This window comes from Malurus melanocephalus, unplaced genomic scaffold (assembly GCF_030028575.1).
Source record: "Malurus melanocephalus ecotype Western Australia unplaced genomic scaffold, MMel_1.1 scaffold_757, whole genome shotgun sequence".
Classification (NCBI taxonomy): domain Eukaryota; kingdom Metazoa; phylum Chordata; class Aves; order Passeriformes; family Maluridae; genus Malurus; species Malurus melanocephalus.
In genome coordinates, this window is record NW_026623989.1 from 105,339 (window position 1) to 119,190 (window position 13,852).

Sequence of the window (13,852 nt, forward strand, 5' to 3'; positions counted from 1 at the left end):
AACTCAGAGCTGTTTAGAAGCACAGAGAATCTAAAATCCTTGAGTCCAACCATTCCCCCAACACTGACAGAGCCACCACWAACCCATGTCCCCAAGTGCCACATCTGCATGTCTTCTAAATCCCTCCAGGGATGGGACTCCACTACCGCCCTGGACAGCCTGTGCCAGGGCCTGACCACCCTTTCAGCAAAGAAATTTTCCCCAATATTCAATCGAAACCTCCCCTGGCACTATTTGAGGTTGTTTCCTTTCATTTCTTGTTCTCTGGGAGCAGAGCCTGACACTGACCTGGCTCCATGCCCCTGTCAGGGAGTTGTGGAGAGTGAGGCTTCCTTTTCTCCAGGTTAAACAAGCCCTGTGCAGTGGGGCTGCATTCCTTCCTGTACCCCTCTCTTGTGCCTGTGCTGTGTCCCTGTGCCCATGGCTCTGTGTCTGGTGAGCTGCTCAATCACCCCCAGTAACCCTACTGGGCCTGGGAGGGGAGCAGAGAACAGCTTCATCCAACATTTCCAGCTCACAACCCAACCCAGGCAGGGAGAGGATGGGAGCTCAGTGGCTCCATCCTCAGTCAGACACAGCCTGGGCTGCTCCTGCTCATCCTTCCCTCTCCACAGGTCACACATCTCTGCTGGGTTCCTGGGGAGCCTTATGTCATCCAGACCTCRGAGGATAAAACCACCAGGTACATTCTCCCTGTGGCCAGAGAGAGGGGAGGCACGGCCTGAGGCTCCTGGGGATCAGGGAAGATGCACAAGGGGCTGCTCTTTGGCTGGTTCTCATGACTGCTGCTGGTGTGGCTAAAAGCCACCTGCCAGCTCAGCTGGGCCTTGGAGCGCAGTGTCCAGCCAGGGACAGGGGCTGGGAGCAGCACTGGGTGGTGACTGCAGGGGCAAAGGAATATTTGTGAAAAACACAGCTGGAGAATGATCCAGCACGGATAAATGGAGGAATGCAGGGGGAGTTTGGGAGCAGCGGGGGCAGAGTGCAAGGGCRCAGCCGGGGTGTGCGGGAAGGCAGAGGGAAACCATAGTGGCAGTGATGGCTCAGGGTCCCCTGTTCCTTGCAGGGTGTGGGACAGCCGGGAGCTGCAGGTGGCACACACGTTCCCAGCCAAGCAGCACATCCAGACGTGCTGTGACGTGAGCCAGGACGGGCGCTACTGCCTGAGCAGCAGCAGCGGCCACAGCGGCCATGGCGGCGAGGCCACCGTGAGTGACAGACGGGGCAGCAAGGCCTCTGCTCCTATTCCCTCTTCCTCCCATACCTATGGCACCCAGGGGAGAGCAGCCATCAGTGCTCCGAGGAGCTGAATGCTGCCACTGCCTCGCCCTTGTGCTGGTGTCACCAGCCAGGGCCAGTGCTTGATGCCTTCCTGCCTGTCCCTGTAGGATGTTCTGCTCTGGGAATATCAGCAGGTTTTCTTCTTGATTAAAGCCCTGGGATTTGCCCCATACCTGGAAGTRTCCAAGGCCAGGCTGGATGGGGGCCTTATGAGCAATCTGATCTAGTGAGTGGCATCCCTGCCCAGGGCAGGGAGTTGAAACAAGATGGTCTTTTTAAGGTCACTTCCACCCCAGACCAGTGTGTGATTTCATTTCAGTAAAACACACAGGAAAAAAAGCCAGTGGAGGGCATTGAGAAGCTTAAGGCTCCTGCAGAAAGCCTGTAAGGGACCCCTTGCTCCAGGTGTTTCCAAAGCAGGGGTTCAGTCCTGTAGCTTCCCAGTCTTGTGTGTGAGGATCAAGAGGATGAGCCTGTCCCATGCCAGGGAGGGCAGGACTGAGGATGAGAGCAGGCTGGAGACTTCTCTGTCTGCAGTCTTAACTTGTCAGCTCTAATAGTTGTGGACATGTGTTCAGTCACCAGTGGTGAAAATCCTTTGGACGTTGATGTTCTCGAGGGCTATGAGCACAAGCAGGGACAAGGGCTGCAGCTATGGTGCTCTGAGGATTGGCCAGGAGTTCRTTATCCCAGCCCATCTCCCCATCCTGGTAAAACAGCTCCATGCTGGCAGAGCCAGTGGCAGAGCTGGGGCTCTGATGCTSCCTGTTCCCTGCAGCTGTGGGACCTGAGGCAGACGAGGGGCCGTGTGTGTGAATACAAAGGGCACTTCCAAACCACCACCTCRTGTGTGTTCCTGCCCCGGGGCCCAGCGCTCGCCCCCAGCATTGCCACATCCTCCAGCGACAGCACAGTGAAGGTCTGGGACCAGGCCACTGCAGGTAGGGTGTCCCTTTTTCCTGGATAACAAACCCACTTCCCTCTGTTCTGTCCTGGGGTGATAGGCAGGGGGATGCTGCAGTCTCTGGAGTTTACTCCAAGCCAGCTGCAGGACAGGGTGGAGAAATGCCCCAGAGCAAACCCAGGGGCGAGCAGGAGGGAGGTTGGGTGCGTGTCAGAGATGTCAGGGGTCCTCCCTGAGCTAAAAGGAAGAATTATGAGGCAGTTTTTAAAGATACATCCAAGTTCAGCAATGAAAGGATGAATGATAAAAAAGAACAGGGGAACTCCAGAGATTTCTGCAGGTACAAATGGAAAGTTGTAAGGAATCAAAGTTGTGCTGGAGGATAGAGGGCTGGTCAGCAGCTGCCCTCACTTTGATTGTCCTCTTGCAGGGAGYACAAAGGTGTTTACCTGCCGAGCCATGGCAGCAGGTTCTCAGGAACCCTTTGCAGCAGGCAGAGACCTCCTAGGAAGCTGTTCAGGTTCACTGCCCAGGCAGCAGAGGCCATCAGCTTTAGACACTCCCTGGGGCTAAGCCCCTCTCCAAGGAAACTTATTTAAGATGMAAGGGATGAAAATAGAAACCTGAGRCTCTCCTGCAGAGAAGGACCTTCTGTTCTCTTGCCTGTTCCTTCACCTGGTGCCTGTGCACCCAGGGTGGCTGCAGGGCTGGCAGCAGCTTTGATCCTCTTGCCTTCCCAGCTGGGAGAGCCACAGTCCAGCTGCYCTGGGAAGGGTGCAGGTCACCAGCAGAGGTGACCTGTGGGTCTGTGCCWGGGACAGCTCTGCAGCTCAGGCTGATGTCTCACAGACTGTCTCTGGGGGCTTTAATAACAGACGCAGACGGGCTGACGTGGCACTGGATATTATAAACTTTATTTCTCTTTCCCTTTTGGAGACTCATAAAAACTGTTTTGTGAGTGTAACACAGCCCTTAGGAAAACTGTAAGAAATGTGGGAGAAAAAGGCATGTTGGGAATGGCTCCAGGCACACCCTGCAGCTCTGCCCGGTGGGGTCTGCAGGTCCATCCAGCCCTGCTTCCTGTCCTGGGAAGGGGCAGAGCCTGACCCCGGTCTGGATCCCTGTCAGCCACTGCCTGGGCAATGCACAGGAGCGCAGGTCTTTTCCAGAGGGTACATCCTTGATGTGTTTGGATGCATTGGTCCAGGACAGTGAGGGGAGCAGCTCACCCACTTCAGGAGAGCGGAGCTCAGAGGTGGGAGATCGGTGTGACCCTGCCTCATCTCAGCACACCCAGTGTCCCTCTCTTGTCCCTTCCTTTGCAGCCTGCCTGGCCACGCTGTGCCTCGAGGGCTCGGGCCCGCTGGCCTCGCTGGCYGCCTGTGACAGCTCCACCCTGCTCTGCGCCAGCGCCAACTCCGGCATCCACGTGCTCCGCCTCAGCGGCGGCACAGAGCCGGCCCTGGAGGAGGTGGCAGCGTTCTGAGTATGGAAATCTCCTGTCAGACTGTCCCAGGAGGAGGGGGCAGCGTTCTGAGTATGAGAATCTACTGTCAGACTGTCCCTGGAGGAGGTGGCAGTGTTCTGAGTATGGGAATCTCCTGTCAGACTGTCCCAGGAGGAGGTGGCAGTGTTCTGAGTATGGGAATCTCCTGTCAGACTGTCCCAGGAGGGGATGTGATCCCCAAGAGCCGTGGGCAGCAGAGGCTCTGTGCCTGTGAGCAGGAGCTGGTGATTTGCTGGTTGGTTTGGGGGTGGCACAGCAGCACCAGAGCTGTCCAGGAGGAAAGCCAGACCCTGTGTGCCTTCAGGCCGAGCCCTTGCTCCTGACGGAGCCTCCTGCAACTTCCTTACAAAGCCTCCCTGAAGCCAGAAGGATGGGCAGAGGAAGGAGATGAGATACCAGGACCAAGGGACAGATACCTGAGCACCAGGCTGAGCACACACAGCTGGACCTGGGCTTGGAGCAGAGGAGACTGCAATTAAAGAATTCTTCTGTGTTAGTTGCTGGCCTCTTATCCCACATTTTCCCTGGGAACAACTAAGAGCTGGCACATGGCAGATGCCACCCTGCAGCATGGAAGTGAGGAGAAAGCCCTCGACACTGCTATGAAGAAAGTAACCTGTGAGTGGGTTTGGGGTTTGTTTTTTTCTCTGGACACAGCRTCTCCAACTGCACCATGGGAGTTGAGAACTGTGCTCAAGTTCCCAAGGAGCACAGACAGCTGCTCTCCAGCTGATGACAGGGAGGTGAATCACTTTACTCCTGAAAGTTTTTGTACCATCACAGAATATCCTGAGTTGGAAGGGACCAACCAGGATGATCCAGGAGTCCAACCTCTGTCCCTGCACAGACACCCCAACAACCCCCTCCTGTCCATCCCTGGCAGCGCTGTCCAAACGCTCCTGGAGCTCTGGCAGCCTCGGGGCCRGGACCATTCCCTGGGGAGCCTGGGCAGTGCCAGCACCCTCTGGGGAAGAGCCTTTCCTGATATCCTGAACTTCCCAACACAGCTCCAGCTGTTCCCTCAGGTCCTGAGAGCAGAGATTGGTGCTGCCCCTCAGGAAAAAGCTCCAGACCCTGATAAGTCTCCCCTCAGCCTCCCCTTCTCCAGGCTGAACAAAYSCCGTGACTCCACCCCTCCTCAGYTGTTTTTCACACCAGCAAAATCAAACTGTGCATTGTGAAATTCCTGTAATTYCTCCATTCCTTGGTCAGACCCAGAGCCCAGGATGCACATTCAAAATATCTTTAGATTTTCCAGGGCACAACATCTGCAAAACCTCAATTTAAAGAACAAACAAGTACAAAAGCTCTCCATACAGTAGGGCACAAAGAGACAATCCTACATAGAATGACCCTCCTATCAGCTCACACAGCAAACCCTAAAAAGGAGATGCTGACATAGATTTGCAACACCCAGTTCACAGGACAGCTCAAGGAGCAGGACACGAGGTGGTACCTGGAAAATAAATATTCCCTGGCCTTGGACATCTACTCCAAGTGAATCCAGGGGAGATGCAGATCTTCATCCCCAGACACCAGTGGTGAGGCAGGGGAAGGAGGGCACCACGTGCCTCTCCCTCTGATAGCTCTTTGTCTAAATGCAGATCAAGTGTGAAGATTCCTRGAAGAGGAAGGTGAGAAGGGCAGTAACAGAGGCTGAACCACACACCAAACCTGAGGTGCTTTGTGGTTACTGCAGATGTTTTGAGGACACCTGGGAACCAAACTTGGAAGGGAGGGTGGAAGTAACTGGATCAAAATTACAGCAGAAAGTGGTACCTGCAGTAAAAAAACTATCCAAAAACTGGGAAAACTATCAAGAGTTGACTCCWGCCATGCCTTGGCCAACACTGGTGTTTCAAACACACCCAAACTGCAGAGCAGCCTTGACTGCAGCTGCTGTGACATGTTGGAATTGCCAATTTCTGTTTTTTTGTTTAATATAAAAAAGCAACTGAAAGTCACAAATGTCCCCAATCCCAGTCCACAGCTGGCCCCTCTGAGCTACTCGGCTGTCCAGAGCTTGAAGGTTCTGTCATAGGAGCAGGTGGCAATGAGCTGCCCATCCAGGGAGATGTCCAGGCCCATCACCTTCCCCTCGTGGCCCGCCAGTGTCTTGAGCGGGGACCAGCCGGGGTGGGTCCAGATCTTGGCTGTGTTGTCGTAGGCACCCGTCAGCAGGAAATTCCCGTGGTTGGCTGCACAGGAGGCGAAAAGAGGAGAAGTGAGTCTTGTAAATAAAGACAAAATCTCTGCTGACCAGCACAGGCCTTCCTGAGSTGCAGGTGGGGGCTGGAGCTGCTGGAGGGGCAGGGATAAGGAACACCAGGACTTACGTTCGAAGCGGACGCCAGTGACCAGGTTCTGGTGGGCAGGGATGGTGTAGATGCACTTCCTCTGCCGCAGGTCCCACACCTTGCAGGTGTTGTCCCCACTGCCCGTGGCCACGTGGTACCTGCCCAGCAGGGGAGGGATTCAGGTGGTGTTCAGGGAATGGGGTTTGGACTCAGGGCTCCACATCCGCCACGCCAGCTCCCCTCTTACCCGTTTGGGGAGAAGTTGATGCCGTAGATCTCCTTCAGATGCCCCTCCAGGAACATGATACAGCGTCCTGTGCGCAGGTCCCACACCCGGCCAAAGGCATCCAGACCTCTGYAATCACAGTCACACACTGGGCTGGGCTGGRMGGGACCCTACAGATCATCCTGGCCATGGGCAGGGACACCTCCCACTGCCCAGGTGGCTCCAGGCACCATCCAGCCTGGCCTTGGGCACTSCCAGGGATCCAGGGGCAGCCACAACTTCTCTGGGCACCCTGTGCCAGGGCCTCCCCACCCTCMCAGGGAACAATTCCTTCACAATATCCCATCCAACCTTGCCCTCTGGCAGTGGGAAGCCATTCCTCCAGCAGAAATCTCTGGTCACAGCAAGCCCTTGGTAACATTTCCCACCCATCCTGAGCCAAGGGCAGCTCACCCCGTGCCAGCCAGGGAGCCGTCGGTGTGGAAGGCGATGTCATAGACACCYTTGCTGTGCCCCTCCTGGTGCAGGATCTCCTCCTGTGCCTCCAGGTCCCACAGGCGCCACGAGTGATCGTAGCTGCAAGAACAAAGCACTCATCAAATCCCGCAGTGATTCAGGTTGGAAAAACCCTCCAGGATCATCRAGTCCAACTGTTAACCCAACACTGCTGTGTTCACCACCCATCCATGTCCCCAGGTGCCACATCTGKGTGGTCTGTGAGCACTTCCAGGGATGGTGACTCCACCCCTGCCCTGGCAGCCYGTTCCAGGACCTGACCACTCTATGAACAAACCTTTCCCCATATCCGACCTACACCTCCCCTGGTGCAGCCTGAAGCTGTTTCCTGCAGTCTCCATGGATCTCCAAGGAGAATGGGGGCATTTCATTTCTAGCTGGGCAATAGTGTCTCACACAGGGGCAGGAAAAGGAATCCCAATGCCCTGCAGTCACTGACACTGCAACAGCCTAGATGTGGTCACAAATGGCCCTGTCCTGCCCTGCTATGGACATGGCCTGGCACCACTGGCCAGCAGCTGGGCAGCCCATGGTCATTTCTGAAAGCAAATCCCCAGGTGTCCCTACCAGGTGGTGCCCAGGAACCTCCCAGACGGGTGCCACATCACACGGGCCACTCTCATGCTGTGTCCTTCGATGTCTGCCACCGGTTCATCACTGCAACACAGAACAAATCTTTGGGCACTGGCCACAGGGGGTCTGGCTGCAGCCAGGCCTTTGCCAACGAATGATGGCAGCAAAAGCTCTGCTGATCACATCAAACCAGACAAGAACATCAGAGCTGTAACCAACAACTCTGAATTCTGCCTTGGTTCACACTCCTAAAGCTCTGAGTGAAACCCTTTCTCCACACTCCTGTTGGCTGTAATGTTCTCCTGTGATGATGATGGTGGTGGTGGTGGTGGTGATGATTATTATTCCTGAAAATTAACAAGGCCYTTGTCATTAGCACTTGTGGAAGTGCAGGAACAACCACAGACCAGCTGAACTGCAAAGAGTTTTTCTGAGAGTACAAAGAACCTCCTGCACTGCAGCAGACCCTGCTGTTCTGAAGGATGCCAGGGGTGCAGGACTGAGTGAATATTTATTCTCCCAGAATGACAGGCAGCAGCTCAGGAGCCTTCAGCTACCACCTGAACAGCAGTGAAGTTTCTTTCCAACAGGTTAATTAAGAGATGTGGTCACAGGAGATAACAACTCTCCTGTCCYTTTGCACAGGGGCATTTCTGCTGTTGGCAACTGTGATTTTCAGCCAAGGATAAACACTGGGGCTCTGGGAGCTGCCTGCCCTTCCCAGGTGCACTGCAGGCTCCATTTCTCAATCAGGTCATGCTGGGACTCAGAACCTGAACCAGTGTGCTCTTCCCAGGCCTGAGACAGGTGMTGCCCATTTGCCAAAGCCACTCTGGGCAGTGACAGCCACCTGTCTGCAGCACAGGCAGAAACTTTTGTGCCTGGTTGTGTATTTGGTCACTCCCTCTCCAAATTCTGGTACTTTCCAATCACTCAAAATTCATTTCTTAATATCCAAGAGGGGCAGTTTTCTCCCAAGTGAAAGGTTAGACTGGGACATTCCCCAAACTTTCCATCACCCCCAGCAGTTCACCAATGCCCAGCAGCAATTCTGCCTCAATCCCTTTCAGACAATCTCCCTCACCTTGGTTCCCTAATCAAGGTGATCTCTCTTCCTGCTGAAGAGGGTGGCACATACTGAGGCCAGGGATTGCACTGGGGTAAATACAAGAAAAGGTCATATTGGCAGGAGGATGGTAAATGTTGGGTGTTTAGGAACACAGAATAAACCCCAGAACAGCAGTGCTGCAGCTGTGCACATCTGGAACAGCTCTGACCTTTCCAGGTTCCAGAGTTTGACAGAGCCGTCRGCTGCGCACGAGGCCAGGCTGACGTCCTTCTTGTCCAGGGACACGGTGGCCTTGGGGTGRAACACAATTGCCCCCACGTTGGTACTGTGTCCTGAAAGGAAAACCAAAATTCAGCATCTGCCATGTGATCTTGGCCAATTATTCAGAAAAGCTGCATTTCCTTGTTAGTAGTGAGAGTCAGGTGCCACTGAACACTTTCACTGTGTCCTCAAAGCTGGGTGACACTGTCCTGCACCTCCAGRAGCACCCATGGCACAGCATCCAGTGCAATGGTTTGGAACCCTCAAAGTGCAGTGAAAATTCAAYATATGAATCAWGAGATTTGTCCTCGTGTTTCTATTYAGTCCAAGTTGTGACCACTGCTCAAAGAGCCTCACTGTTGTCAAGTGGCCTGCCCAAAACTACTACTGTTTGTAACTTAAATAACTCAAACCAAGTTTGGAAACCAAACAAAACTGATCAGAAACACAAACAGCAACCTTGGGGCTGAGGCAGGAGCTAAAAGCAGGTCTCCCTCCAGATTATCTGACACACTCCCATCTCCCAAGCACAAGCAATACTCTCAGTAAGAGGGAAATTGCCCAAAAAGGACATTTTGAGTCATGAAGTAATTCAGGTGTGGGGGCTCAGCCCAGAGAGGAACAAAAGAACCAAGAGGCTCAGTGAGAGCTGCTCTCTACCTCGTAAGGTGTGAACCAGGTTGCAGTCAGGCACAGACCAGAGTTTGCACAGCCCACTCCTGTGGAAGACAAGGAATACAATGTCAGTGGAGAAGGAATGACAAGGAACACATCAAACAGAACTGTAAAGCCATCCTAAGGGTTCTGAAGTGGCTAAAACACCAACACACTTTGAGCAACCAGCTCAAATCAATCTCTGCTCAKCTCTAAAATAAAGTGATGACAGCTCAGAGCAGGGAAGAGAAGCATCTCTGGACTCTCACGATTCCCAAGCCYCCAAGAACATCCCTGTCTTTCCCTGCTGTGCTCTCCCAGCCCCTGAAGCAGGTGYTGCCAAGGAAGTCTCACCAGCAGGCTGTGGCAAGGAGTTTGGAGTTGGGGCTGAAGTGGCAGTAGGACAGCGGGCGGTCATCCCCGATCTGACTGCAGAAGTTATTCAAGGACTGTAAAAAATACAAAGAACACAACAAATAAATAACTGAAGTACAAGCAGGCCAGAGCAAGCCCCAGTCAAAGGCTGAGGTGAGGGAGGCAAATGTGCACAGGAGGAGGCACAGGCCCTTGGGAAGTCACTTTCAAAGGAAGGAGCTGTGTCAGAGGCACCCCAGCTCCAGGCTGGCCCAGGTGGCCCAGCAGAGCCTGAGGACACAGCCCAGCTCCCCAAAGCCACCCATGGTATGTGCCTGCTGCTTCCCCAGCTCCACAGCTCTGCAGCTGCAGCTCTGACACAGAGTTTGGCATCTTTCCACAACTCATCCAAAGAATCCAACCAGACAGACGGGGCAAAGGGGGGAAGCAAATCCTCTGGCAGCTGCTGCCTCTGGAGTAAACAGGATTAGGGGGGCAGCACACAGTGTGCCTGAGCCTCTCTGTTTGGTTAAGCCGGGAATCTGGCTTAGTGTGCTTGGAAAAGGCATCTCAGAGTCRTCCCAACCATGCTCTGCACCCAGAGCTGGGTATTTCCCTTGGGTTCCCTGGCTGCCCAGCCAGCCCAAGCCATGCCAGAGCCAGGAACACATTCCTTCAGCTTCACAGGCAAGGGGCAAGGCAAAACAGGGATATCTCTACATCCCTCTGCCACACACAGGGACAAATACACTCCCTGGATCACTCTGAAGGACTCAGGAYGTGCTTCACAGACACAGGGACTGAGAGGAAAAGCAGAACATCCCAAGATTGCAGACAGAGACTGATGTACAACTGGACAGCACCTCAGGCAGCTGAATTCCTGCTGAGCCAAAYGCTGTGAACACAGCAGTGGAGCTGTGTATCCAAACCTACCCGCAGGGATTTGTGCAGCTCCTGCCTCTGGGATGTCCTGGTGGCCTCAGGAATTTCCTTGAGCAGCCGAGCCTCYTCCAGCCGCTTCGCTGCCCTGGGGAGAGTAAAGGTAGAGTGAGAACCCTCAGCATTCCCCTCCCTCTGCTGCAAACAGGCCYTTCCCTGCTCTTCCCCCAAACTGGGCTAATGCTGGATCAGTCCCTGACAGCTCAAGCTCTGGGCTCACTGGACTTGCCTCCCCACTCCTTGGATTTGCCATGCTACTACAGTGGGATCAGCACTTGCATTTGACAAATGGTTGCATCTCCCTCCTCTTTTGTGCWGTTTCCTCTCACCTGGGGAGGGAGTAGTTGGCCAGCCACAGCCTGGCTGTTTTCAGACTGCGAGGGCCCTCGTGGTACCAGGTTTGCTGATACTGTAAAAATAAAAAAATAAAATAAAACTCATGAAAATAAAACTCATGAAAATGCTCTGGTGCTGCTTCCCCTCCACTCATTCTCCCCTCCCAGAACCTGCTCCCAAACCCTGCTGTGCTCTGGCCTCTTCTGCACAACTGTAAGCTCAGAAAAAGGGATTAACAGAGATAAATCAAACTCTCTGCCCTATAGATCCAATCCTGACGTGCTGCCACTTCACTCAACATTCATCTGCACTTCCTGACATGTAATTCCCTCCTTCTTTACACATCACCCAGTAAAGAGAAAGCCAAGAGCTGTAGGAATTATTTCTTACAGCAGAACTCAAAAATTATAAGAAAAATGGACTCAGAAGAAAGACAGAAGCAGAAAGAACAATCAAAGGCAGAAATGGATGCAACAGCAGGATTTTTTTTTCCTTCCCCAGTGTGAACAAAAATAAGGAACTTGCTATAGTGAGTAAGAGCCCAAACACCTGCTCTCCTGGTTTGCACACTGAGTGCAGCACACAGCTCAGTCTGTGAGTAAAAACCCACACTTAGTGCTCCTCACTGAGACCAAACAGTGGCACAGGTTTGCTAAAATGGGCAACAYGGAAGGGATGATTGAGAATCCACAGACTGACCAAAGCCAGGAGTCCTGCATATCAGAGACCTGGATATAATATCCCTCATCCCTATTCCTCAGCACTGAGAKGACAGGAGACATATTTACCTCTTCCTTGGACTTTTTTGACCTGTCATCATCTTTCCTGGTCTTTTTTAATGCATCTGTGCCGACCACTGAGAGGATGTTCCTTAACCTGGAAAAAAAGACACRAAGATGGATTTAGTCACAAATACCCGTGTGACATTTCTTCTGCCTCAGGATTCTTGGAACAGAGTCACAGAGTGGTTTGGGTAGGGAGGAACCTTAAAGCTCACCCAATGCCACCCCCTGCCATGGGCAGGGACACCTTCCACTCTTCCAGGCTGCTCCCAGCCCCAATGTCCAGCCTGGCCTTGGGCACTGCCAGGGATCCAGGGGCAGCCACAGCTTCTCTGGGCACCCTGTGCCAGGGCCTGCCCACCCTCCCAGGGAACAATTCCTKCCCAATATCCCATCCATCCCTGCCCTCTGGCAGTGGGAAGCCATTCCCTGTGTCCTGTCACCCCAGACCCTCATCCAAAGTCCCTCTCCAGCTCTCCTGGCGCCCCTTTAGGCCCTGCAAGGGACTCTAGAGTTTCTCTAGAGCCTTCTCCTCCCCAGAGTGAACATCCCCAGCTCTCCCATGACACAGCAGTGCTGAGTGGCAGCACCCACTGCACCCCAACTGCCAGGAAACCTCAGGAATCCGTTAAATGGCCATTCTGTTGGCACAGACACAGCACCTCTCCCTGCGCTCCGCAGGCCCCTCTCCGAAGAGCGTGATGGGCTCCCCCAGGGCCCTCAGGCAGGCCTTGACCTCGGAGTCATCGGTGGAGACGTTGATCTGCCGGGCGCGCTTGCGGCGCTCAAACTCRGCCAGCACCTCGGCCTGGCGCTCGCTCATGTGGTCCTCGAGGTCAAACACCTCCCCTGGGCACAGACAAAGCCCTGAGCACAGCGGGGCCACCACGGATCACACAACAGATGGGGCTGGGAGGGAGCTCTGGAGATCACCCCGGCAGGGTCACCCACAGCAGGGGACACAGGAATGCATCCAGGTGGGTTTGCAATATCTCCAGAGAGAGACACTCCACACCCTCCCCGGGCACCTGTTCCAGAGCCTCTCTGCCCCTGGATCCCTCCCAAACAGSAGCATCCAATCAAGGAGCTGCCCATCCTTGTGTGGTTTGAGGTGGCGCCCAGAGAGTGATCAGAGACATTTGGAAGTGTCACATCTCTGGGCAGGGATAACAAAAGGTGGKTCCATGTCCTCACCACTGCTGATGTTGATGTTGCCAGCCTCCATGGCAGCCTTCATGCCCTCCTTGCCCAGCAGCCCTGACTCGCCCTTGGCCAGGCGCTCCCGCTCCTTCTCCTCCAGGCTCCCATAGAAGATGGGCGCTCGCTTGGCTGGGGGTGCATCACTCTCCTCTGCAGGCTTGGGCTTGGGGGGCTGCAGGGAAAGGCACAGTTTGGAGTGTGTTTGGGGACAGAAGAGCCAGGAAACAGCCTGGCTGTCCCAGAGCTGAGCTGTGCTGGGAAAMCCGGGCTGTGCACCATGCAAAGATCCTCTCAGAGCCCCAGACTGGTTTAGGTTGGAAGGGACCTTAAAGTTCATCCCGTTCCACYCCCWGCCATGGGCAGGGACACTTCCAAWAKCCCAGGTTGCTCCAAGCCCCATCCAACCTGGCTTTGGACACTTCCAGGGATGGGASAGCCACTGGACATTGACGATTTGGCCCCAACGCCAAAGCAAAAGTAAAATGCCCCATTACACGCTTAGGGCTGTGTTGTCTCCTTTGTATCTATTATCTACGCTACTATTTTTTGAAAAAGCTTTCGAACACGAAGCTTTTCCTCCTGCTGCTGAGCCCAGCACAGGCAGGACTGATGCCGTCCTCCAGCTCCCGCATTCTCCCTGGAAGGCTGAGGAACAGAAACGGTGCCCAGCTCCCTCTCCCCGCAGAGGGGCGTCACACCAACTTCCCAAGAAAAACAGGCTCGTGTAGAAACGCAGGAAAACACGTGAGCTCCCCGGCCGCGGCTCCTTAGATGGCTCCGGTGACACCGGCGCATCGCGAACCCCACACGGCAACAGCGAGCGGTGCTGCCGTGCAGGGAACGGGCCCGGAGACGCCCCCGCCCCCGAACACTAACCTCGGGGGGCCGGGCCCCGCCTCGCGCCGCCGGTGCCCGCGCGGTGGCCATGGCGGGAACGGGACTGGGAACCGGGA

At 54.5% G+C, this 13,852-nt stretch overlaps 2 protein-coding genes across 6 annotated transcripts in view; one reads left to right on the forward strand and one right to left on the reverse strand.

Annotated features, from left to right (window-relative positions):
• The window catches only part of WDR31 (WD repeat domain 31), a 9,625-nt gene extending 5,712 nt beyond the window's left edge, over window positions 1–3,913 (forward strand). For all 5 annotated transcript variants that reach the window (XM_057384903.1, XM_057384905.1, XM_057384901.1 and 2 more), the window contains exons 7-10: window positions 615–682; window positions 1,067–1,208; window positions 2,060–2,222; window positions 3,511–3,913. In XM_057384903.1, coding sequence (XP_057240886.1) covers window positions 615–682; window positions 1,067–1,208; window positions 2,060–2,222; window positions 3,511–3,671 — 534 coding nt within the window. In that variant the 3' untranslated portion in view covers window positions 3,672–3,913. The remainder of the gene's footprint in view (window positions 1–614; window positions 683–1,066; window positions 1,209–2,059; window positions 2,223–3,510) is intronic.
• Window positions 3,914–5,696: 1,783 nt separating this feature from the next.
• Window positions 5,697–13,846, reverse strand: PRPF4 (pre-mRNA processing factor 4). The gene is made up of 14 exons (XM_057384898.1): window positions 13,776–13,846; window positions 12,894–13,071; window positions 12,362–12,548; window positions 11,706–11,793; window positions 10,911–10,990; window positions 10,576–10,669; window positions 9,643–9,737; window positions 9,295–9,353; window positions 8,582–8,705; window positions 7,299–7,388; window positions 6,669–6,791; window positions 6,237–6,344; window positions 6,029–6,147; window positions 5,697–5,890 (listed from the first exon to the last, which is right to left on the reverse strand). The coding sequence occupies exons 1-14, from the start codon at window positions 13,824–13,826 to the stop codon at window positions 5,697–5,699; spliced, it is 1,590 nt and encodes a 529-aa protein (XP_057240881.1). The 5' UTR covers window positions 13,827–13,846.
• Between the last annotated feature and the right edge of the window lie 6 nt (window positions 13,847–13,852).